Source organism: Cololabis saira, chromosome 8 (assembly GCF_033807715.1).
Source record: "Cololabis saira isolate AMF1-May2022 chromosome 8, fColSai1.1, whole genome shotgun sequence".
Taxonomy (NCBI): Eukaryota; Metazoa; Chordata; class Actinopteri; order Beloniformes; family Belonidae; genus Cololabis; species Cololabis saira.
Window position 1 is genome coordinate 24,401,151 of NC_084594.1, and position 26,180 is coordinate 24,427,330.

The 26,180-nt window shown below is 39.3% G+C and overlaps 1 protein-coding gene across 1 annotated transcript; it reads right to left on the reverse strand.

The window, feature by feature from the left end:
- Positions 1–669: 669 nt before the first annotated feature.
- prdm2b (PR domain containing 2, with ZNF domain b) lies at positions 670–22,631 on the reverse strand. Its single transcript, XM_061728287.1, has 7 exons — positions 22,517–22,631; positions 21,881–21,984; positions 20,649–20,801; positions 16,062–16,188; positions 8,846–8,950; positions 3,979–8,471; positions 670–2,960 (listed from the first exon to the last, which is right to left on the reverse strand). Exons 1-7 carry the CDS (start codon positions 22,629–22,631, stop codon positions 2,943–2,945), a joined length of 5,115 nt encoding a protein of 1,704 aa, XP_061584271.1. The 3' UTR covers positions 670–2,942.
- Positions 22,632–26,180: the final 3,549 nt, after the last annotated feature.

Consider the following 26,180-nt stretch of genomic DNA (forward strand, 5'->3'; position numbering starts at 1 on the left):
ACACACACACACACACACACACACACACACACACACACAGCTGTAAACTATACCACCATGAAAGTGAGGCAAGTAAACACATTTCCTCTGAATAAGACAAAATCTGGACTCTGGATCAAATCCAACTAATTAAGTGCATTTAATTCATAATCTCATCAACATAACCCCAAATGTTGAGGTGACTAAAGACTTGGTACGTGAGACGTCCCAGTTCATCATGGAGTCGGTTTCCAGTAGAAGGCTGATGTTACTCCGTCTGTCCGGCAGCAGGCTTTGTTATCCCCGTCAGGCTGATTTAACGCTTTATCCAAGAATTCAAAAGTATAGTTATATTTACACTGATGTCACCTTGTCCAAACACTTTTGAGCCTCTGCAGAACGAGGTATTTCATGTAATTTCTATATAAAAAAAATGCCACATTTTTGTGAAACCTAAGAGTAAACATTTTTATCACATTTTGTTTTATTTCAAATTGACTGTGGTGTATGAAAGCAAACTATTAAGACTGGGTTTGTTTTCTTAAACGCATGAAAGGCAGTGAAGTCAGTATTAAATAAATCCTTAATTGTTTATCCATTTATCCTCTATGTATTATCCATTAGAGTCCATTAGAATTAGGAAGTACTTTTCTAGCACATTTACCATTTATTAGTCGTTTTGCTGCCCCTAAAAAAAGAAAATTAGTCGTGCAATCACACTCATTTTGAAAAATTGTCCTGCATGCAACATTAGTCATTACATACATTTATCTATCAATTCTTACACTTGCTCAAAGTTCAGCTCCCCATCTAAAGCTTAACAAGGTCCAGGTAAGAATTTGGGAAACTGACTTACACATCAACCCCTTCTGACGAATGAACTGCTCCTAAAAAACAAACAAAAACAAATGACCCGATCTCCCAGAAACAGTTGCACTGATGAGAGTTGTGGACCCTGGAGTGCAGCTAAAAACACAGCTGATGGCAGACACCCCAGCTTCCATCAAAATAAAATCAAATGTAAACTTTTTTCACTACAAATTGGCAGGTCCCGCTATTGCTTCAAGTGGAAAAGGCAATCAGTAAATGTAATATGTGAAACTTTACAGCAGCGGTGGCTGGGGAATAAATTATGTTTAAAATTAAGGTCTCATGTGTTAAGAGTCAAACCCATTTAAGAGTGCAATCAATCACAATCTCTCCTTCTGCAATCACAAAGTAATAATTCCTGATATTGTAAATACATACATACATAATCATGATACTGTAGAAATAAAATTACACATTAATTGGACTTAATTTGTTTTGTTTTTTTTAATCAACATGAATATTTCCACACATGAACCATCTGCACCCGCCACGTCTTCGAGAGCTGGGTACAACTGAGACCCCGTAAGCAAAATAACAATAACAATTTTATACAAAGTGAAAAAAACAAAACTTTTTCTTTATTATGTTAATTACAGCAACATTTTGAGGTCATTTAGGATTTTTTTTTAAATTTTGTTCATCCTTAAATATACATCTTGATGCTGAAAAGGCAAAACAAAGATTTCTCACTGAAACATGAATTAGCTTCAAATCATGTTGTTCAATTTACTTTTCAATAATGTGCTACAAGCGTCAAAGCGCTGCCTGTGTGCAGCTGCACATGTGTGTGAGGGAAAAGCTTGGTGAAGACTGAAGAGACTGAACTGAAAACATTTTACAATCAGGAGCGTTTCATTGGCAGGATGAATTTATCACGACATGTAGACTCGCTCAAGCAGTCCTCAAATCTTTCAGCATGGCTTTCAAATAATAAGACAAAAAGACACGACTTTGTAAACGTCCATTTAAAACGGATCTTCATTTTCATGTGTCAAAACCCTTCAACGGACTAAACCAGTTTAGACTTGTTTGCGAAAAGGCTGACAGAGTAGAACTTTTTAAATAAGATCTACTCCATTTTTTGGGGCAAATTATCAATATCTGAAGAGCGTAACAGACCTGAACAGTTTCCATAGATGCGCTGCTGTAATGACACCGACCTCGCCGATCCAGCTTAATTAAAGTTTTGGCAGTTTGTTTTAAAGTGCTGTCAGAACACTGGGCTGTTTGAATGATATTAAAAACTACTTTCAAGACAGACAGTATTTCAAAGAAATGATTCCCATCAATCTACAGCTGGAATTACCCGCCAACATCTGATAGACCAAGCAGAAAGCAAGTATTTGAGATTTGGACTATGAAGGAATATCTGTCAGGTTGCACCTCAAACCATAAACAAGTCACAATCTTCCTGTTCCTGAGGACCAACTGCTGCAGTAAAAAAAAAAACAAAAACAAAAAAAACAGCCACTTTGATTTTTGTTTCCCAAACAAAAATATGCCAATAAGATATATTCTACTTTGACTACAAAATTTTAAATCAAAAAATACATACTTACATACAGCATGTATAAACCGAAGTATGCACCCACTGGGGGAGACCTGGGAACCGGCTTCATCTAGGGTTTTTTTCTATTTAGGACATGCATTAACAGAGTGTTGAACATCTAAGAAACCCAAATGGAAAATATGGAACAAAATAATTAACAAATTTACCTCACAAACTGAATTATGATGATTGCCATTTGCAATATATCAGTTTTCTAAAGTAACGGAGCCCTAACCTTACTGTTTTGGGTCAAGTAATGACGCGTGTTGTATATATATATATTAACTCACTGTCATCTACAGTTTTTGTTTGTTTTTCTTTTTTTGCAAGGCTGGCAGAAATCAAGGCTCAGTTTAGTCCATAAAATAGATGAAAGATAAGAGTTCCCTCCTTTAATCCAGCGGAGGCAGTTCAGATAGGCAGCAGAGTCTTGGATGGAAAAAAAAAATAGAAAAAAGGTCATCCTCAGTGCCTAGTTGAGTCCAGAGGGATCTCTGATAGGTGAAGACTATTCCAAGGAAGAGCTCGACACTGTCATCATGGCTTATTTCATCAGCAGCTCCTGCAAAACACAACACAGCAGTCAAGAAATGATGATGCAATGAGCAGACGAGCAGTAGGAGAGCTGACAAAATCTTTGGAAATCAGAGGCAATGCAAGGCTTTTTGCACAGAGGGTTTGAAATGAATGCATGATTTTCACAGGACCAAATATAAATTATAACAATGTGTTTTTACTTTGATTATTATTGAATGCAGTTAAAGGACAATGGTGAAAAAAGAGGGATGTGTTCAATTTGGGATAAAAGAAAATCATGGTTTGCTCTCAATAGGTGTAAAAGTTTTATAATAATAATACAGGATGGAAGAAAAGAAATTTAATTTCAACACGATTCAACACTATTTTTCCCAAATCTGATTTTTTTCCTTCTAAAAAAAGGAGCTACGAGCCCTGGCGCTGCAGGTTAAATAATGAAGTTAATCTGGCTTCTAAGTTTGGTTTTGATTTGCAATGAAACACCAGCCTTTTCCATGTCACAAGACTAGCAAATATCTTTCTGATCAATTAAGTGTTTACATGGAGAATATTGTTGTTAGAGATGATACATCAACAAACTCATAGCAGCAGATCCAAAAGTCTGTTCAACTTAAAGGCTGAGACTTAATTTGCCTCAAACAGGATGCTGCTTTACTACTGTCATCATCTCATGTCTGCTGCCATTTACAGACTTTGCCTGAAATAGGAAATGCCAGGGGAAATCCAAACTGGAGGAACTCTGGCAGATCAAATGAAACACAAGTTCAGATAATTCCAGCTCCCAAGGTGACAGGCATCTCCTCAACACTGAGCTTTCAGGGGATGAACAAAACAGCTTTTGACTCAACAAAACCAATTGTTTTAAATATTCCAGAAGTTCCTGATTGAAAGATTGAAATACGTTGCCAACAATTACAACCATCCAATTCTGAAAGAACAAGTTTTCATTGGGTACAAAATGATTAACAAATAATGATTAAGATGATTTCACATGTAAACCTTAAAATTGCCACATTAAAAGTCAAAAGTTCAGGATCTCCTACCTGAGATTCTTTTGGCTCTTGCACTGGTGGTTCCTCAGGTTTCAGCTCAGCAGGAGGAGCTGCGTTTGCCATCTGTGAACTCCTGGTCACCGGACCACCCAGCCTCTCTCTCATTCGGAGGGAGAACCGCTCTTCCTTCTTCAGTTGTTGTGATGACGGTGGCGACTTGGTCTCTGTCGACCTCTTTAGTGCTGGCTCCTTGCCCGCTGCTGGCCGCTGCATTCTCGCGGCGGGCTGCTGTGCCGGGTCACTAGGAGCGGCCAGGGCTGGAAGGGTGTGAGGTGAAGGCTGAACTAGACCCTTCTTGGTTTTTTTGCTAGCAGAAACCGGTTTCGTGTAGAGGGCAGGCCTTTTTAGCCGGCCCATTTTAGCAGCAGTTTTTCCTTTGCTTGCCTGCAAGGATTCAGGGTCTGCTGCACCAGAGCTACGAGCCCTGGTCTTACCCAGAGGTTTAGCCTCTGGCTCCGTTTGTGTGTCACAGTCTGAAGCCTTTTTTCTACATGTATTTTTATCTACAACAGAAACAGCCTCCTTTTTCACCTCTGCCAGACCTTTTTTGCCCTTTTTAGTAACAACAGGCTTCATGGGACAGCTGATTGCCATATGTTTAGTCAGACTTGCAGTGTAAGTGAACTCCCGACTGCAGTGGGGACAGACGCTAGAGGCCGACTCTTCTTCCACTTTGACAAAAGCCTTCTTTACAGTAGTGGCAGCTTTATTTTTCTGAGAGATCGCCTTCTGGACCAGCTGGTTTCTCTTCTTACTGAGGGCACTCATTTTTGTTTTACCGATATCTTGATTAAAGTTTAGTCTCTTTGGCTGACCCATCCTACGGAAAGCACCCTGGCCTGCAGTGCTTGCTGTCGGTGACGCGACTCCATTTGGACTCTTCACGATTTGTTTGAGGGGGATGGGGTTTTTCTTGGGAGTGTAACGCTTCTTATCGCTGGCATTGGCACAGGCCAGTATATGCTTGTGAAGTTCAGGCATGTTGTCAAAACTGTTGCCACACTTGGTGCAACGAATGGCGGTGCTGAACGTTTGTGGTATGTTGTGAGTAGTGAAGTTTGTGGCGGAGGCCACTGAGCTAGCATGAGAACGGCTGTGATAAGGGAAAGGGGGTGGTTTAAAACTGGGATAGTGTTGATTGATGCCAAATCGGACATCCGGGCCCTTAGGCTTTCCTCCTTCTGAGGCCATAATCTTTATTGTAGTGTACAACTCCTCGTTGGGGTCTTCTGTATGATTACCATTTACATCCGCCTCTTCTTTTGCTAAAAGAGGGTCTGGGTGTGGAGAATTCTCATCAGACAGTTCTGGTGCTGGTGTCGAAGGACTGCTTTCCTCTTTGGCTCTGGATATATCTGTGTAATTCTGTGGCCTAATTTTACCACTCTCTACAGTAGTATGTGAACATGTCTCGTTAGGATGCAGATCCTTTTGGTGCTGCTGGAGATTACAAAGAAAGGCAAACTCTTTGGAACAGACGGAACATACAAAGATCTGACCCACTCCGTGCAGAGTCGTCCGGTGAGTCAGCAGAGCAGGGGCATCGCCAAACAGCTGAACGCAAAATTCACACTTGTAGGGCCAGTCTGTAGCGTGCTCTGTGATATGGGCGCTGAGCTCTTTAATGGAGTTGAACGGCTCTTCGCAGACATTACACACAAATGTCTTGCAGTAAGACAAATCAAGTTCCTCTGCCTCAGAGGTCTTAGACGGTTTTTCAGGAGTAGCGAGAGGGGGAGAAGAGTCGGGACAAAACTGAGGCGCATCATTTGTAACTGATAACTCGTCTTCACAGTGCTGAGGCTCCTCCTTCACTTTAATCTGAGGAAAAGATTGGGAAACAAGCGACAGAGATGACTCCTGTGATTTAGGAGAGTGAGGTGCTGAGGAAGACAATAATTCAGGGTGGGATGAGAGTGCAGTAGACTCCAATTTCAAAGATGTCTCGTTTTCTGTGACAATGCCATTAAGCTGACTGTTGCAAGTTGCAGGCAGAGAAACGTTATCCTCTGCAATAGGTAGATCTACTGCTGCAGGCCCAGGAGGACTTGGTGTTAAAGAAAGTGGGGGACCTTCAAGGGGAGTACTTAAGGAATCCAGTGAGCTAAAGATTTGCTTCTCATCTTCATCTTTGTTTTCCTCAGTTAAATAATCCTCAGCCGAGTCCGATGAGTGCTTGTGTTCAATTGATCTTGGAGACATTTTAGGAGAGAGGACAGGAAGAGGTCTCTGTGCAGGAGAGTCTGAAGGCAGAGGAGAGCTAGGCATAGCCGGTGGAGATGGTATGGTAGGTAGGACCGGGGGAGGAGGTGTTGGAGATGATACGCTGCAGGAGTCGGGGGAACAGGGATTCATTGTGACAGGGGTCAAAGATGGTGGAGATGGGTGAGCAGATTCTGATGCAGTGTTTGAAGACCGAGAATGGAAACCACTTGGGTTTGTCAGGGCTGAGGGGCCCTCTTCTGCTGGCAAGGCCAGACCAACATAATCATTCATGAGCACTTTTTCAAGCATACTGGTGTTAGGCTTTTTCTTTTTAACAGACTGGGACGCTGAATTTCCCTTCAGTTCTGGTTTGACCGCACTCTTGCGATGTAAGCTCAAGTCCAGAGCTGAATCCCCAAGTACCCTGTTCAAGCCATCGGTATGTTTACTGACAGAGTTTGAGAGATCCAAGGGCTGTTGGTTACAGGAGTTTCCTCCACTACTAGAGGAAGCTTGGCTGTGGGCCGAATTTCCAGGGGAGCTTAGAGAATCTCCATCATTTATCTCCAACATGCTCTCAGGAGGTGGCACACTGTGACTTTCAAGCTTTGGCACCTTAAGCATGAGAGGATTCACCCCTTCACCTTGACAGCTTTCAGTTTTACCAGCAGGACTGAGCTGGGGAGATGATGGGGGAGAAGCTGTTCTTCTTTTATACCTCCCTGAAGCCCCGTGCAGTGGCGGGACTGAGAGCGGGGAAGCCAGCCTATGGCTGTCTGTTATGAGAGCTAAGGTTGATTTTTGAAAGTCTTGAGTCTGAAGGAGCTGTTTGAGCTTCGGTGAGAGGTAAACTGGTTTCTCCCGCTGAAATGCTGCCGAATCTGTTGCTTGCTGAAATAGTCCACCGACTAACAATTTTGATGAGGAAGATGTGGAGGATGATGATGATGATGACGACGATGATGGAGTTGTGTCCGTCTCTACTTTTAGACTAGTAACAAGAGGAGGTGTCGATGTTCTCCTTTTGGACGCAGACTGCCCACCACTGGAGATTTGTTTTACAACGTTTGTTCTGGCCTCAACCTTCAGTGCTTGATTGATCTGATTTTGACTGATGATGACTGTGTCCAACCCAAACAGAGATGCAGATCTTGAATCCACCTCTATCACCTCACAACCACTCACTGCGCTTGTGGACACAATCTTGCCATCAATGTAGAAGCTTAGATTTTCAGAGATGTTTTTCGATATGTCAACTGCATAATCATCCCCATCTGCCTCGTCCTCTGTATCTGCACTGGGCACATAAACAGTGGGAGGGCTGGTGCTGAGGGCCGCGCCGGTCTGCTGAGCTGATGCGTCCTGCAACAGCATGCCTTTCCTGCGAACTCCCTTTGGTAACAAGTGCCTTTCGTGTATTCTCCGTTGGTGTCTGCGCATGTTGGTGTGTGTGCCAAATGCTTTATTACAGTACTTGCAGGGATGGAGTTCTTTTGACTCCCCATTTTCATCCAATGTTAAGGGACGGTCAGCATGAGGTCCCAGCTCCTTTTTCTCAGGGGTTTGCACATGCACTCCTGTAAACTGGGACCCTATGGCTATATAGTGACTAGTAGGGGTAGTGCAGTCAGGACTCGAATCAGTCTGAATCACAGGACTGAGTACACTGATAGCCCCAGCCAGGAAGCCGGGCTTTTTCTTAAACCCACTTTCATGTCTTCGCTCATGCCGCCGCCGTCCCACCTGTGAGCCAAAGGATTTATTGCAGTATCGGCACTTGAAGAGTTGTGCTTGCTGGTTGCTGATGGCGTGAATGTGTGCATGACGCTCAAGACCCTGTCTAGTGGAAAAGTGGCGTTCACAGTGGGGACAAGAATATGATTCTCCTTGTGGTTCACCCTCAAGCTCAGCATCAGGGTCAACATTAGGTGGAACCTCTTGCTGCTCTCCTGCAACCAAAGAATATTCTAACTTCACCTGTGAATCCTTATGGCTTTCTTCACCACAGGTTAGCAATGGGCCAGACTGCTTATTTTGCGTGGTTTCAGCTACAGTTAATTCCTGAGAAGTTTGTTGCTGCATTTCACGTGTATCATCACTATCTTCCTCCTCTTCTTCTTGCTCCTCCTCCTCTTCAGCCTCCTCCTCCTCCCAGTTTACTCTGTTCATCACTGTTAATGACATGTCCTCCACATCGTTGTGATCAGTGTTCCCATATGGATGGCCATCCTCGAGTCCCTGCGAGGTCCTCAATGGTCTATCTTCTTCCTCCTTTACACCTGTAACGTGTTTAACTCTTTACATATAAAATAACACACAAAAATCCAACATCTTTTTATTTGAAGTGTTAAATATATATTGGAATCTAAAACTTAAAATTTTATATCAATATAATTTCTAAATAATGATTTTACTTATCATTATGAATACATTTGATAAATGTATGCATTTTTTATTTTATTTTTTGGTATGTATGAAACTTTTTTTGATCAAGAGGATCCTACAAAAGGTCTCAGAAATTCATGCATTAAATATGATACATCGGGCATTATAGGGTTAACCACTAAATAACATAATCAGCCTATATGATATTTTGCTAATAAATGTCTGAGTAAAAACTACACTATTTGTATTTGATGATGAGCAAACGTACCTTCTCCACCCTCCCACATCTCCTTCACAATTTGTTCGGTTCCACTAGTTTTCTTGAATCCACCCAAACCAGCTTGTCTGGCTTTTTCCAGCAGCTTTCTCCTCGCTGTAACACACACACACGTACACATAATTTGTGTCAAGCTTGATTGCAACAAAATGTTGTGCAAATATTTGGATATGAGACCTAAACTGATAAAGACTGCATTTGGTTAGTGATATATAAAATAAAAACAACATAACCAAATAAAACAAAGGCGGCTACAGTGTTTCCTCTGGGAATTTTTTCAGCAGTGGGGGCATGCTTCCCGGGGGGGTGGCGGCGTAAATGTACGGCGTACACAAATGACCACTTGACAGCAAATGTAACTTTCAAAACCTATTTATTGGCTTTTATCCCTGAACTTTTGAAGAACAATAAATAAATGTTACTTCAACTTCAACTCTAACCAGTTGAAAATGTAAAAAATAAATAAAAACAATAACATTAAATAAATAACATGTAAACATCAGCTAGATGAGGCTGTGTAGACTCAATGACAAAGTTTGCACCCAGGCTCAGAGCACTTAATTTTCCTTGGCTTTTTAAAGAAGAGCTCTAAGGCTCTGTTGTAGGGAAATTCTCCCAGAGGTGGCTCATTGATGCTTAGCAGCATACATGCTGCAAGATGATCCCCCTGCAGCCTGTTTCTCAAGTCAGTCTTCACCTACACATAGAAACAATAATGAGATTGTTTCTCTCAATTTCCTACACCCTAATCATTTAAAATTAAATTAAAATTAAAAAAATTAAAATCCCAAAATATATGTACCGTTTCTGATTGGGTGGGCACTGCGCATCACTTTTAGACACAACAAAGAACGCATACAGCAAAAGTTGTGTCTCGGCGGAGGGACCCGGCGTCCCAGCAAAATGAGAAGAGAAAAAAGAGAAGTGTTCCGAACAGCAGACAGCGCACACACTAAAGGCTGATTTATGGTTCCGCGTTACACCAACGCAGAGCCTACGGTGCAGGGTACGCGGCGACCCGCACCGTACGTGGAAATGCAGTCTTTTTTTGCTATTAAAACATGATTTGTAATTTGAATTTGCAACACTTAAACTGCAAATAATAGTTTTTTGACATTACATCAGATATTGCGCATGCTCTCTGCGAAAGGATGAGGCAAATCGGGTCGTAGCTGCTTCAACTGTGCGATTCCTTCACGAGGAGAGACCAGGATTTCAAACACGCTTGATTTTCTTGCGACCTCACGATTCGTGATCGGGAGCTCGAGCAACGATTGGGTCAAAATCGGGCCCGATCAAAAAAAAGTTGCACGACTGGAAAATCGGCTCAAAACGAGCCGATAATGGCACAGTGTATGCCCGGCTTTAATGTTATCAATTCGTTTACCCACATTAGCGTCACTGAGTTGGCTAATAAGTCTACCTTTTCTCCGGTAATTCGCTGCCTTATTTCTTACGGCGACTTCTCCTTTTTTTTTTCTTACGACGATACAGATTACATTTCCGGTTTGTGTTGCACGTGCACCACATAATGTAGCACCTTAAATGTGAAAACGTTGCATATACACGTCGACATTTTTACTGATCATAGAGTTTAATGTTGTTGGACAAATGATCCGCAACTTCACAGTTTTCACATCTTTTCTTTTTTTCCTCGTAATGTATCATGTTGTAAATGGGCAAACAGGCATGTGAACCCAACTCAAACGTGCCAATATTATGTCAATGTTAGCTGTGGCTACCAGCTCCATCAACCAATCCTAAATGGAGGATCTGCTGCCAAACATTTACAGCAAATATTCCATTTCAGATAACATTTTGGTGGTGAGATCAGAGATCTAAGCTTCATAATATGCCAATGACTGATGAGGAAGTTATGACAGCTACCCATTGGCTGAGCAGACTACCGTACAAAGGGATTCGCCCCATAATTTAAGTAAATGTATTGCTTGATATTGATCTGAAATGGTATTAGAGCCTTATTGGATGTGAAATATAGTAATGGAGACCAAAACTGTTTTTTGAACCAGTATTTAAATAAGTTTATTTCTGATGCAAAGTTGCACATTTTATTATGAAATCCAATAGAGATGGATTTATACAGAACAAAAACATTTTCTGAATTCACCTGATGTGGTACAACAATATACAGTAGTCAACTTTTTAAGTGGATTAAAAACAAACATGTTGAGAATGGATATTGTTTAAAATTATGTCATGTCTTTGGAAAACTTTGAATGTTTTGAACAATGGGAAAAGTTGACAGTCGGTCCTTAATATAAATATCTTTAATTGATTCAAATCTAACATTTAAAAAACTAATTAAATCAGTAGTAAACACAGCAAAGTTCCACTTATCAAATCTCCGTCATATCGGTTTATATCATTTTAAGGCATTTATCATCTCACATTTGTAATACTGTCTTACCAGCTGGGCAGAAGACTCATGTACCACAAATAAATCTGTACAGGTAGTTTACCATCAAGCTGGTAAAGTTCTGGACAGGACATTGTCACAACATAACAAATCAGAAACTACTGAGATGGGAAAATTTTGTTAAATTCAAAGATGCCCGTCTGATTTATAAGATCGTGCGTGGCTTGGCACCCCCTCCCCTTGATGTTTTTGTAAACCAGAATACATCTACTGACATGTATACTAGGTCTATGAGTAAAGGGGACTGTGTAGTTCCAAGCAGAAAGACTGCTTTTGGTCAGGCAGCCTTTTCGGTAATATAATATAAGAGCTACTCACACCTGGAACATCCTCCCAGCGCAGCTGAGGGAGCATGACACCCATCCTTCTTTTAAAAGAAATTTAAAATTATGATTGAGAGAGAGTCAAGTGTGTTACCATCTGCTCTCAGAATGTAATGTATTTTTACTTTATTGTGTGTTATAATTTATTGTATGCAATGTGTTTTATAAATAGGTATAGTACTTTTAACTGTTGTGCTCATGTTACCTGCCCCAGAGACATATTTACAAAAATGGTTATTAATGTGCATTGCATCTGTATATTTTAAACCAATAATCAAACAATCAATAATGATAATTTATACATAGCAGCAAATAACTATATAACTACTATTATTAATTTAACAATTTGATAATTTTACAATAACAAAAAAAACATACATGATATATGCTAAATGATAAAATTGTGGACCTTTCAGTATAATATAATATGCAAAAGTATGAAATTCCGAGATGAAAGGGCATCACAATTTAACAACTGGTGAACTATTATCCAGCGCCATGGGCATCATACGGTATTTCTTTGTTAAATGACAGCAGCAGTGTTTGGTTACTGGGAACAACTTAAAAGCTCAAGGGACTATTTTATTGGTTTTTGTTTGTTTATTTTTTAAGTAGGTTTGGGTGACTTTATTTTTTTTTTTATTTTTTTTTTTTTTTTTTTAAGTGTGATCGGCCACAAACTATTATCGGCAGATATTTGCTAGCTTTTTAAGCTAGCCAAAGTCCCCATCTGAATTTATATGTGGTTTCAAAGGCTGAGAGGGCTGTGACTGCTGTCAACTACAGCTAAAACACGTAACTACTCATAAAACTACAATTTTCAATGTCTAACCCTTACTTAAGAAACCTATTCTTAAACAGATTTGCATTTCATTTATAGTTATGGAACTGAATACTTCAGTAAATTGAATATAACAGTAAATCAGAGACTGAGACTATGTCCAACATGACATGAATTTGTAAGGCTTGTTTGAACCAGAGTAATATGTGCTCCTTGCACCTCCTTTTTTTAACAATGTGTCAACAAAGTCACTTGACCTCGCCTTCAAATCCCAAGTCATCCGAGAGAAGCACATCCTATCTGACCAGCCCAAACAGAGGCATTTTACTAGATCTACAGCAGAAACATAAACAGCTCTGGCTTATACATCATTTAACTCCAAAAGCTATCTGTCATTTTTATTCTATCCTCATAGCCCAACTCAGACATACATTGATAATGTTTGATATCATAAAAGACACTCATACAGAGAGGTTGGTTGCAAACCTCTCACATTTATTACATAATAGCTACTGTATTTTTTTTACATAAATAATAAGCTTACATCTTTTCACTTTTTCATTGTTTTGATCCCTTTCATGAAAATTACCAAAACAAATCCAGCATAAAAATAACATGTCGGCAGCTATTCCAAAGTCCTTTTCTTACAGGTTTAACTGTAGTCTGTTAATGAAGTCTTCCTGTTGCACCTCCTTCCTCTCCTCTCTGAAAAGTTTGCGTTTCTAAGCACATGGTTAGAGACACTTTACACAATATTCAAGCAGCCGTACTTTAAATGATCTTTAAAAGATGTTGAACAGAAGGATTCACTTCTACAGCAAAACACCACAGCACCATTGATGGCATGTTTTTACTTGGACCCAAATTAAGTGCCAAATAACTTGAATGGCATCTCTTCAGCCCATACCACCTACGTAATCTTCCTGTGTATGATTATATTTCATATGCTTATACTAAAATACATTACAAAGACAGAAAAAACACACACACTAAACATCAAAATGTTCATGATCGTCTCTATCTGACATTTGCTCTGTCCTCTCACCCTCCTGCACTCTTTTCAGCTCCTACCATCAGGCAGGCGTTGTAAAGTCCCACTGGACCAGAAAAATAACAAAAACTCTTTTATTCCCTCAGCAAAAACCATTCTGAACAGCCAGCGCTAACTACTGAACAAAACTCGCCTTTTTCCCCAGTTGTTTTTTTTCATATTCATCTCTGCCTTTAATACTTTTTTTAATTTTGTTGGTGACTTATGTTTAATTCATTTTAAATATGCACTGAGTTAAAAGTATTTTAAGCCCTGGGAAAAACACATATTTCTGTCACATGTGGACAGAACGTTTACTTCTCTCTCGGGTTATCTTTCTATCTATCTATCCATTATTGCAAAAAGTCACACAACTACAGCCGAGTGATGGTGAGGTCGGGGTTATTGCCTCTAGGTTTCACCGAAGTTCAAACAAGCTCTTCTCGTGACAAGGCAAAAAAAAACATGCATATCCTCCTCTGATGTAGCTCATAGTCCTCCAATTAAAATGTCTACCTCAATTTTCACATTTCACTCTTAACAAGGAAGTGTTTGTTTCCTAATTCCTATATTAAGCATCAATTTATTTTCATGGTTACTCAGAATCAAGACTGTTGTTGACATCTGAAAGATAATAAAGGCAATATTATCAACACAGACCTGATGTGCTTTTGAAACAATCTGATATGGTATTGCATGTACTTGGTAAATAATGGTAATGACAGTTATGATCATTTTGTAATCAGAATCAGAATCATGTTTATTTGGCCAAGTCAGGTCAAACAAGAGGGAATTTGAGTCGGTTATTTTCGCTCACTGTACAGTAAATAAACAAATGGCAGCTATTACTAACATATATACAATTTCTTTTTAAAGTAAAAGGTGCAGCAGTATGAGGTAGACATTGTTATTGAAAGGTGCATTGTTACAGCATATGATTGTGGTTATTATTATTGGACAGTGATTGATTACTCTGAGACTCTATGAGTGATGAGAGTTCATCAGAACAACGGCTTGGGGGAAGAAACTGTCTCTGGGTCTGGAGGTTTTGACATACAGTGCTCTGTAGCGCCGTCCAGGTTAAGTTCAGCCTCTTTTAGGGTACTTTATAACTGTCCTGTCCATTATAATTATATTTGCTTGGTTTTTGTTTTGTTTTTTTTACACAAAACACTCACCTGATGGTATTTAGCTTACATTAAGACAGAAACATTGATACATTGTGTTAATCTATTTATAATAGCGTAACGTACATGTAACAAATGTCAAATCAACTCTTTTACTATGCCACAGGATAATGCTATTACATTAGAATAATGTAATAAATATTTAGTTGTTTTTTTTAGCTATTTGTATGACACTTTTACATTTGATGACCAACTCAATCTATTGACTCAGTACAAAAAGGTAAAATGGAAAAATAATTAGTGATAACCTAACAAAGAAATACTTGTTTTTGTATATTTGACATTTGCATATTCACACATATTTATGCTCAAAAATGCTACAATAACAGATTTTGAAGTGATGCATCAATGTTTAAGTATTATTGTTAAAAAAGACCTATTAAATCATGTCTTTACATTTATATCATAAAATGTGATGTAACAAGTAACTATTTGACAACTGCCAAATATGGGTTTTTGCAGCCTGTACAATAATTATTAGCAATAGTAAATCTTGATTTTACCTCACAAAATAGGATAACGCTATTACATTAGTGACAGAACAGTTTGATCTATTCAGCTGTACTACTACTGTATTAACCATGATCAATGTGGTCACACCGGCTGATTCATGGTTCCGCGTTACACCATCGCAGAGCCTACGCAGAGCATACGCCGTAACCCTACGGCGTAGGCTCTGCGTCGATTTTAGCCTCATGTTAGCGCACCCCTGTGTGTCTGACAACTCGATGAACAGGTTATTCTGCACCGAAACCTCCTACAGCTGCGGTTTTAGCCCCCGTTTCAGACTGGTACACCCCCAGGTGGGTGATCCCAGCCCTCGCATCCCGGCCAGCCCGCGTTGGGACGGAGGGAGCGGGCTAGTTAGCCGCGCTGTTAGGCCACCATCACCCATAGATGATGAACTCAGGGAAGGTCACATCCTCAACCACGCAGGCTCCAGATGAGCACTAAAAAGTTGCCCCACTTACGCGTTTAACAGCCAGACCGAGCTGTTTAGGGACACTTAAGGTGGCTTTGTAAGAGCGGAAACCGCAGAAGTAAGGAGGAGTGTCGGGCTCGGGTGTAAAAGTAAGTGCAAAAAGCCCCAGCACACACACATCGCAGGCTAGTGCCGCGTTCCATTTACCTCGGAAATCTGAACTGGGAACTGGGAATGGCAGCCATTTTGGAATGGTAACTCGGGGGTGGTGAAGCTTCTCCCACTTTCCCAGTAGGAAATCCCACTTCGAGGGGCGTTCCAGTTGAAAATTCCGACTGGGAACTGGGAAATTCCGACTTCCGAGGACAAATGGAACGCGGCATAGCTCCCACGTAGCCTCCGTCGGCTAACTCGGGACTGGGCTGAGCTGCTGAGTTTGCCCCGGATAACTCGGGAGTTTGCGGATGTAAAAATGTGAAAACAGACACGGGATCAAATGCTGAAGGGGGTTTGGGGTAAGGCCTCACCTCGCTTGGCTCTGGGCGACTTTTTCCTGCTCAGAGTGCTGGCTCTTTCTTCCTCCAGCGCAGCTGTTATCTCCGGGTTGTCTTCCCGTGTGTACCACACCAGCAGCTCCTCTCCGGCGCTGATTGGCTGCAGCGGGGAGAGATGAGCCGGACAGCCAATCACAGCAGGGCTTGCTGCGAGCCAGCACGCATATGTGTGTGCATCTAATCTGGCTGTCTGGACGGTTATGAAATTTTAACAGCCTTTTTTTTTTTTCATCACAGTTAATAACACTTCTATGACGGTTGATTATTAATATGAATGACTGTTATCTTTTATGAATGGGGTGGGGGGGTCAGGTGTGAGTAGGGTTGCCAACTCCCTAAAAAAATAAATAAGAATAGAATACTGCTAAATTTGTTGAAATTTCATGAACTAGTAGACCATAGTATTCTGCAAATTATGTTTAAAGCTCATAAAAAAACTTTACCAATCAACATTCAGAAAAGATTTGAAAAAAGAAAAAGCAAGTATAACTTAAAAGGAACAGAGATTTTTATAAAACCAAGATGCAGGACAAAATTGATGGAACATTGTGTTTCTGTGAAAGGAATCAATTTATGGAACAATCTGAACAAAGAAAACAAATAATCCAAATCAAACATTACATTCAAAAGAACAATTAAAGCCTGTATGTTAAGGAAATATAACGAAAAATGTTGAGTTTGATTGACATACCCGTAGGCGGTGGTAATTTTATTTAATGTTATTTTAATTTTATTTTAGTTGTTTTTATTCACTTAGTTGTTTTTTTTTATTATTATTTTTAATTTATGTTATTTGTAAAAGGGGCAGATCAGATAAGATTCTTCTTCTTTCTGCTCCCTTTTCATTCATAAGTTAGGAACATTTGTATTTGTGTTTGTATTAAATTGTTTTGTTTTTTGAATGAAATAAAGAAAAAAATGAAATGAAAATGAATACTTTATTGTCAATGTACCTGGGTACAGTGAGATTGAAAGCAGCATCACCTCTCCAGTGCAAGACAAATAAGAAACAATAGTGCAAACAATAAGAAATATAAGAGTATAAGAAATATAAATAATATAAAAAAAATATAAAAAATGTTAAGGTGCATTTGAATAGTGAAGACCTGAGATTCTATTTACAGATGATAGTATATAGTTACACATGTAGTGGAATATTGCACAGATAGTCTGGGAGAAGTATTGCACAGTAAAAAACCAGTGACGAAGACATTCACGTTTTATTCAGGGCGGTTATGGCTTTGGGGAAAAAGCTGTTTTTAAGTCTGTTAGTTTTTGACCTGATGACTCTGTAGCGCCTTCCTGAAGCAAGCAGGTCAAACAGGTCAGAGCCGGGGTGGGAGCTGTCTTTTATGATTTTTGTGGCTCTGCTGAGGCAGCGGGAGGTGTAAATGTCCGTCAGGGGGGCGAGGGGGCAGCCGAAAAACCAAATAAGGTTTTTTTTAACTATTTGACGCAAACCTGAATTGAATTAGATGCATAACTTTGAATGCCATGAACAAATTATTATCCAGCAATTCACTTTAATACAAAATGAACTGAATAAAATAAGTATCTTTCTTAAAACAGATTTTAGTATTAGAGTATTAGGGCCAAACTAAGACAAAAAAAATGGAAATTACGAGAATACAGTCATAATAATATGAGAATAAAGTCGTAAAAATTACGAGAATAAAGTCATAATATTACGAGAATACTCTTAATATTTTGAGAATAAAGTCGTAATATTAAATATATTATAAATATAACTTCACAAGATGCTCAATATTCCTCATAACACAAGGAGAAGATGCTCTTCCTGTTAGAGTTCTAATAAATTATATTCTCATAATATTACGACTTTATTCTCGTAATTTTACGACTTTATTCACGTAATGTTACGACTTTATTCACGTAATGTTACGACTTTATTCACGTAATATTATGACTTTATTCTATTACGACTTTATTCTTGCAACATTATGACTTTATTCTAAAACAGAACAAAATAACTTATGAACTCAACAGCTCAATGCCATTTTCCATTTTATTACTATTTTTTGACTCTCACAGTAATACGGGACAAAGTGCGTCCCTTTTTCAGCTCCATACGGGACGCGTACTTTAGTTTATAAATACGGGACGATTCCGTTTTTCAAGGGACGGTTGGCAACTCTAGGTGTGATGTGTGATAAAAGAGTTTAAGCTAAAATGAAAGGAAAGGTGAACAAAACTGTAGTGAGACCAGCAATGTTGTTTGGTCTAAAGACAGTGTCACTGAGGAAAAGACAGGAGGCAGAGCTGGAGGCAGCAGAGATGAAGATGCTGAGGTTCTCTATGGGAGTGACCAGACTGGACAGGATCAGGAATGAGAACATCCGAGGGACAGCACATGTTAGAGGGTTTGGAGATAAAGTCGGGGAGGCAGAACTGAGATGGTTGGGACATGTCCAGAGGAGAGACAGTGAATATATTGGTAGATGCTGAGTTTTGAACTGCCAGACAGGAGGCACAGGGGAAGACCAAAGAGGAGGTTTATAGATGTAGTGAAAGAGGACATGAAGATAGTTGGGGTAAGAGAAGAGGATGCAGAAGACAAGCTCAGATGGAGGCAACTGATTCACTGTGGAGAACACTGAAGGGAAAAGCCGAAAGGAGAAGAATAAGACTGTTATCTTTTATAAATGCATATAAAAACATACGTACCATCACCGTCCTTTCAAAATGATCTATACAATCATTTACTACACTTTTGAATAGAACACAGAAAAAAATGAAGAAACTAAACTTAATGATGGTTATGATTTTGAGGGGAAACTGTTTTAGAAGGGATTCAAATATGTGATCAATTTGGAGGATATTTGTGGTACAGTCAAGCAAAAGGAAAAAAAGTAGAACCGTCACACTGGACCATCATTGTTTTAGTCTGACACTTTTGAATTGAAAGCTGAAATCATCTTTGACCGTTCAAATCAGTAACGGAAGAAATATGCAGATCCTATATGAAGGATCTAGCAATACACAGATACTCAATTTCAAGTAAAATCCCTGCAAACTGGATTACACTATATTAACGGTTCTTGTATTGTTGTTTCCATCACATTAGCAAATACAAATAGGGGCCAATATTTGAAACAATCACATCCTTAAATGACAATCATCTTCAAATACGGATTCGGAGAATCAGAAGACGATTTGAGTTGGGGGATGATATAGTGAGATGTCCAGCTAACAAAACAAAGATGCATCCAAATATAAAAAAAAAAAAAAAAAAAAAAAAAAAATCACACCTTCTTAGTAACGGGATTATTATTAACATAAAAAAATATATAGCATGCATCATCCATGATCCATAGCAGTATAACAAAACAGGGAAATGTTTTTCCCTAAATCTGGGGGTCCTGTGATGTATGTCATAGTGCTGAATATCCATAGGCAAGTATAAAATATTTGCAATCAGATCCATACTGAGAAAGGATGTCGTGACCAGTAACCTCTAACAAATGCAGCGTGACATTTGTAGGAAATGAAACGCACCAAAGATAAAGGTCATTCATTTGCTGCTGATATGCTTAGGGAGAGGATACCTACAAACAAAGACATTTTATGTTTGCATTTTCTGTTTTATTGGCCACCGTAAGAAGTCATGTGACAAGCTTGAAAAAGACTTGATTGTACATGGGCCACATGCCGCTTACGAGATCTGAATCATTCCTCCATCACCGAGTCAGTGGTAACTCTAAAACAGACCTTTGTTTTTTTTTGTTTAACAAACAAGGGCACAATATTTAGTTGTTTTTTTAGCTAATTGTATGACAGTTTTACATTTGATGACCAACTCAATCTATTGACCCAGTACACAAAGGTAAAATGGAAAAAATAATAATTAGTGATAACATAACAAAGAAATAACAATACTTGTTTTTTATATTTGACATTTGCATATTCACACATATTTATGCTCAAAAATGCTACAATATCAGATTTTGAAGTGATGCATCAATGGTTAAGTATCATTGTTAAAAAAGACCTATTAAATTATGTCTTTACATTTATATCATAAAATGTGATGTAACAAGTAACTATTTGACAACTGCCAAATATGGGTTTTTGCAGCCTGTACAATAATTATTAGTAAATCTTGATTTTACCTCACAAAACATATCATATGATAGATAATCTGTTTTCAGGTTAACACAGCTTTTAACTATTTAAATATATTTAAATATTTTTAAATTCGCTTTACAGTGTATTACTGTTTAATCACAAATCTTTGACAGCACTTGTGGACAACTTTGGAGGCACCAGAATGTTCTGAAGGAGACCAGCTAAAATCACTGATAACAAAGAGTAATTCAAACTTTACGATTACAGTCATTTTGAGTCTTTTGTTAGTTCTGCTATAATTTATGGGCTGTTAGTATGTACAGTATATACTTTGTTTGTCACCTGTTGGTTTATATTCATTAGGCATTAGGATAGCAGTATATCTATCCATGTAATGTATTTGGGAGCGCGGATCATAACAATTTTTCCAGATAAATCAATCCCGACAATTTCATGTTATGAGCTGGAACTTACCCTCAAAACTTTGTAGTAAATGGATCTGTTGATCTCCAGTGGAAAAAGATTTTGCTCTTCACTGGAACGAGCCCAGTTCACATATCTTAACCAGTTCCCCTTCATGGGGTCTGTGGCATCAATACACATCCATCCTCGAGCTGGGAAATAAACCTACAAGACAAATTAACATTTGAGTTAAGGTAATGTTTACTTCTAATGGTGACAGGCGACCATGTGAAGTCTTTTGAAATGAATACACTGTGCTTGATTAAGCCTCCTTAAATTAAGCAGACTCAACCAACAAATGTTTAAAGCTTCAGCTGTAGCCAGGATAACAGATCTTAAGGATAAAACTGTTTTGCTTGCAGGTCAATATTTGAATAGAGATACGTTATTAAAAATCTAAAATTTTAAATCATAAGAAAGTAGTTGATTGTTTTTAGAAACTATTTGGAGTCAGTGCTGGTTAATTAAAACTGGAAAAGCTGAAGTGAAAGCGTGCATTGTGGTCAGAAGAATCCATATTCCAGATTTATTTTGGAGGAAATTGATGCTCCCCTGCTTTTGTCATTCACATTTCTGTGATGGCAGCATTTGTGCAGAAAACTTGCCTACATGGTGATTTAAGAGAAACTTGTGCTTCTCTCAAGGTTCATGCATTTTTCGGCGAAACAATGCCCAACCACATTCTGCACACGTTACCACGGCATGGCTAAAGAAGAGACAAGTATGGGACTGGTCTGCATGCAGTCCTGACCTGACAAAGACAATGTATGCAGGACTCTGAAATGAAGTACACCCCCACCATACTGCTGTACACATACATGAAAGGGGCATAAATATTCACATTTAAATAGTTCAATATTTTACATTACAAAGTGGTAAAACCTTTGCCAGCTATTTTTAAAAATGTATTACGGGCCCAAATATGAAATAAAAAAATAGTATTCACATTGTCTGCAATAAATAAATAAGAATGATTTGGTATTTCCTCTTGAATTGCTTAGAAGTTTTAATGTAATTTTATTAATATTATTACCAATTTGGAATTGTCATTCAAATTTTTTGCCAGATTTCTTCTTTACATGATTGGTATTTGGTATTTCTCAGACTACAAAAGGACGTCACCAAGTATAAAAATCTCCTCAACGCCTCTACGTCTTCAACTGCAGAGTATTTTATTAGACTTTATGAAGCAACTATAATAAAAGTTTAAGAGAAAAAAGCCAACGGAGCAGCGTGTAACATACCTCCCACATGTAAACATTGCTGGTCACCTGAGACCTTTTTTTCTTGTCTCCAACAAATGGACCGAATCGTTTGCCTTTAGGAATTATTTTTGTGGCCCAGACACCTGGAAAAGAAGTAGAATATAGAATAAGGTTATCATAAGTTTTTTTTATGCTTTTACATCTGGCTCTAAATTTGTACACATTTACCAGTTTGACCAGCTGCGACAGAGAAGAAATGAACTTTAACTGCAGTAAACATGACACCATATGCATGCTGAGGTTTATAATTTATCTCAGGGGGTTAATGTGCAAGACCCAACCAGACTATTATTTTAGTTATGAGAATAGATGAAGCCTGCCAAATTAGTTCAAACGCTTTCATATTTTCAAAATTTGCCATATTGGAACTCAAGATTTGCTCATTTGTTTGTTTAGGGTTTATTTAGCAATATTATATTCAATATTTTGTATTTGTTCATTTCTGGGCAACAAGTGTTGCTGTTACATTTGGTTCCTGTTTGGTTCTTTCACTCTGGCCCACTGCAGCTGGAAATCATTTTCATTTTTGTGCAAACATGAGATTCAAAACGATTTATGTTTTGTACCTTGTGAAATGAAAACCAGCATCTTGTCACCCCAAAGCTGACTACTCACCGATGCGGCTTTGATTTATATCAGAGGGTCCGAGGTGCAGACAGTCAGGCAAACCATTCCACACATTAGCTGGAATGTCATCCAGAGTCTCCACCGTCCCTCCGGTAATGGCCATGGCTCCCACTAAACGACGTGGAGTTCAATCAATTTGTCATCAAATGCATGCAAGTTAGATTCATTTTGCAGATTTAGCCCCAAGAAGAAAGCTTGCTGCTTTTTATAACCTCACCAGCTTTAAATCAATTTTGAAGCCTCTTGCAGCTTTCGATAATTATGCAGTGTCATCTTTGAAAGCAGACAAGTTTATTGCTGATGTCTATGTAATTTTAGTGACAAAATGATGGATCAAATCCTTGCAGAAATGTAATTTAACCTGCTTGAATTAAAGATGCTTGATACAACTGTCAGCACCGCTCTTGGAAGGAGTCACAGAGAGACGAAAACATTACTTTGTCACATAATGGGGTTGAAAGGAAAACATAATTTCACTTGAGTTTTGTTGACATTTTGAAAACTGTAACAGAAACACGTCTGATGTCAGTCGGGAGAAGTTTAAAGCCAACACATTCTGCCCTCTTATCAAAAGTTTTACTGAAATGTCAGACACGTTTCAGTCAAAATACCACAGACGTGCAACAGCATCCTTTCAAGCTCTACTCACAGCAGCAGGTTTTAAGGGCCGGAGTCAACCCAGTCATACTTCTTTTGAAATGTTACACACAGGTGCAAATAAAGATGGTAAAAGGTGTATAACTACTCTGATGTGGGTCTGCGGCATCAAAGTATCCTTAAGATCTAAATGGCTCACAAGATGGACATGTTTTCAGAGTTTTTCAGCCAGCGGTGACTTCAGACACCTAATTAAATGTTCTTGAGTCTTTTTATAAAGAGTATAAATGAGGTAGCATCTTTAAAGAAAGGCACAATAACTTTAGCAGTTTTAAACACTTGGAATCCCCCTAGATGCTGGAAGTCAAGTCACTATTCCAACACCATCTTAACCTCTCGTTTAAAGAAAAAAATAAAGAAAATCGCTGCAGCGAGATGTAAGAAGGCAAATATTCCTTCAAATAAAACTTAAACTGATGTTTTAATAGAAACAAAAGGTAATTTCTTCTGCTTTAAAAATAATTGTTTCATTGGCAATATGTAAAAAGGAAAATTAAACTTGAAGTTTGCACAGTCTCAGGCACGATAATGACATTCTTGACATGCAGCCACGTATATTTTACTTTGCTGTATATCTAATGCAAGTTGCATTTCTCTGCAAACCTCAGGATTAATTCAATAAAGAAATGCAATCAATGCCAGACTATATTAATGACTTTACAAAAAAAGTATAATGCAGCTGAGGAATTCAGAAGAAGGCTCATCCTAACACTGACGTCAGTCATTTCATTGGGGAACTGATTATCTCAGTTGTTTAAATATTCCTCTCCATTCATGTATCTGTTCATTCAATCAGCTCAGCCAGTGCTAACCCATCAAACATCTCCATCACATGGCACATGCTCAGTTTTCCTCAGATTATGTTCATCCCAGCAGCCAGCAGGAAACAAAAAAAAAAAAAAACAGGAAAAGCCTTGGAGGGCAACAATAAAGATGAGGCATTCAAGTGTCGGGCTGGGCTCACGTCGCAATCATAGTCATTCAACGCCTATGAAAACCTCAGACGTGCTCATTTTAACAACTCTGGTTTGAAATAATGATGCTGTAACGTCAAACCCGACAAAAAGATGACACATGTAACACAATGCGCCCTTTGTCTGTGTTTGTGATGGTCCACATATGCTTGTCTAATTTAATCGGACATATACAGTATGAGGAATGAACTGCACAAACTTTTTTACCGGGGGAACGCTCACATGTATTCACTTCTTCATCATCTGCCATCACTGTTGCTGGAGTTGCGAGGCATCTCCCAAAAGCCCTCACGCAGCTGAAGTTCAATTACCAAATATCGAGATGAGTTTTGCAGCAGCGGGCGCGTCGGTGTGTGCGCGTAAAAGAGGATTTTAAAGCGTATCCTTCCTCCCTTGGTCCCAAAAAAGTTGTCAAAGACGGATAAAGAGTGTGTGAAAGTGTAGCTCGCTTGAAGGATGCGGTTTGCTGTTTCCCTGCAGTGCAAACCCGTCCGCTCCTCTCAACCCACCCGATTCTGGCCGGAGAAGTAAAGGCTGGTTTATGGTTCCGCGTTACACCAACGCAGAGCTTACGGCGTAGGGTACGCGGCGACGCACACCATACGGTGTGCGTCGCCGCGTACCCTACGCCGTACCCCACGGCGTAAGCATTGCGTCGATTTAACGCGGAACCATAATTCAGGCTTAAGGTGGATCTGCAGCTCCGTCCCGCACCGACGCGTCCTCGGATAAAAGGGCTTTTTTCAGGGGGGGTTTTCGGATACTATAGGAGGACTTACCTGCGTTATTTCACCGGGGACGTGTGCTTTTAGTGCTCTACCTGCTTTCAATCTGCTGAAAATGGCGGATGGAGGGCTTGAAGCCGAAAGCCTTTTCAGTAACTCAGATCGTTGTGTGGTGGAGTTGGGAGAGGCAGTCTGTCTGTCTGTGCCTCTTGTCTGTCACACAAAGATGGGGGGCAATAAAGCTCAGGCGAGGGTTTCCATGGACCAGAGCCTCCCAGAGCAGCCACAGATCCTGGGTCCTGTCCTCTCTGCAGCCTGCAGACAAACCAAGTCCATCAAGCACCTTTCTCAGATTGGTGTGTGAGCATAATGGGCCTGCAGGCTGCTGCCATCTGTGCATCCCTGAATAGCCCAGAGGAACTCAATAAGTGTTGCCTGGTGCTTTTAAAAGAGAGAGAGAGACCAAATAAAACCTTTAACTTCAATCTTTTCTTTGCTTTTCCTCTCATGTCCCTCGTCGTTATTATAAAAGTGTTACCAGCTGATTCAACAGATGTTTCAAGCATGATTTTAATTCATTTCTAACACCACCCCCTCCAATAAAGAGGAATATTGGTGATCACAGCTCTCTTATATTCCAGTGTTAAAAACCGGGGCGTCAATTGTCAATAAATCTTGTCCCACTGGCAGATTTTTCTACTTATTTCAAGTGAAAATTTACTTGAAACAGGTGAAAATGGTCAAATAACAAGTTATTTTTCTAGTAATGACTCTTGTTTTAAGTGTAATGAGATTTTTTGACTAAAAATGAGACATTTTAACTAGAAATAAGACAAATATTCCTGGTAAGATTTTGAGTTTTTGCAGTGAGCGAGACTGCATTTGAAAAAGTTCCAATTTTCTTGACCACACAGATAAGCTCCATAGCAGATTCTGTGATGAGTATTTGCTGGACGTGTTGATTGATACTCTAGTTAAGTTCTGTGACTCGTAACCTTGCCATACCTTAGCTTCCACTGAATTGACGCCACTGGTTAAAAATGCCATTAGAATAATTGCTGATGAGGAGTGGGAGAATTCTTGGGTACCCTGGCAGAAATGTTTAAGCAGCCCAACTTGGAGGGAGTTTGGCTGGAAGTTGAGAGTGAGATATTTTAAAACTCCTTTGGTGATAGCTAGATATTACAATAAGTGTTCCCCCCTTTGTTGGAGGGGTTGTGGCATGATAGGGGACTTCTCTCACATTTTTTGGGATTGCCCTAAATTGCAAAAATTCTGGGAGACTGTGCTGTGAAG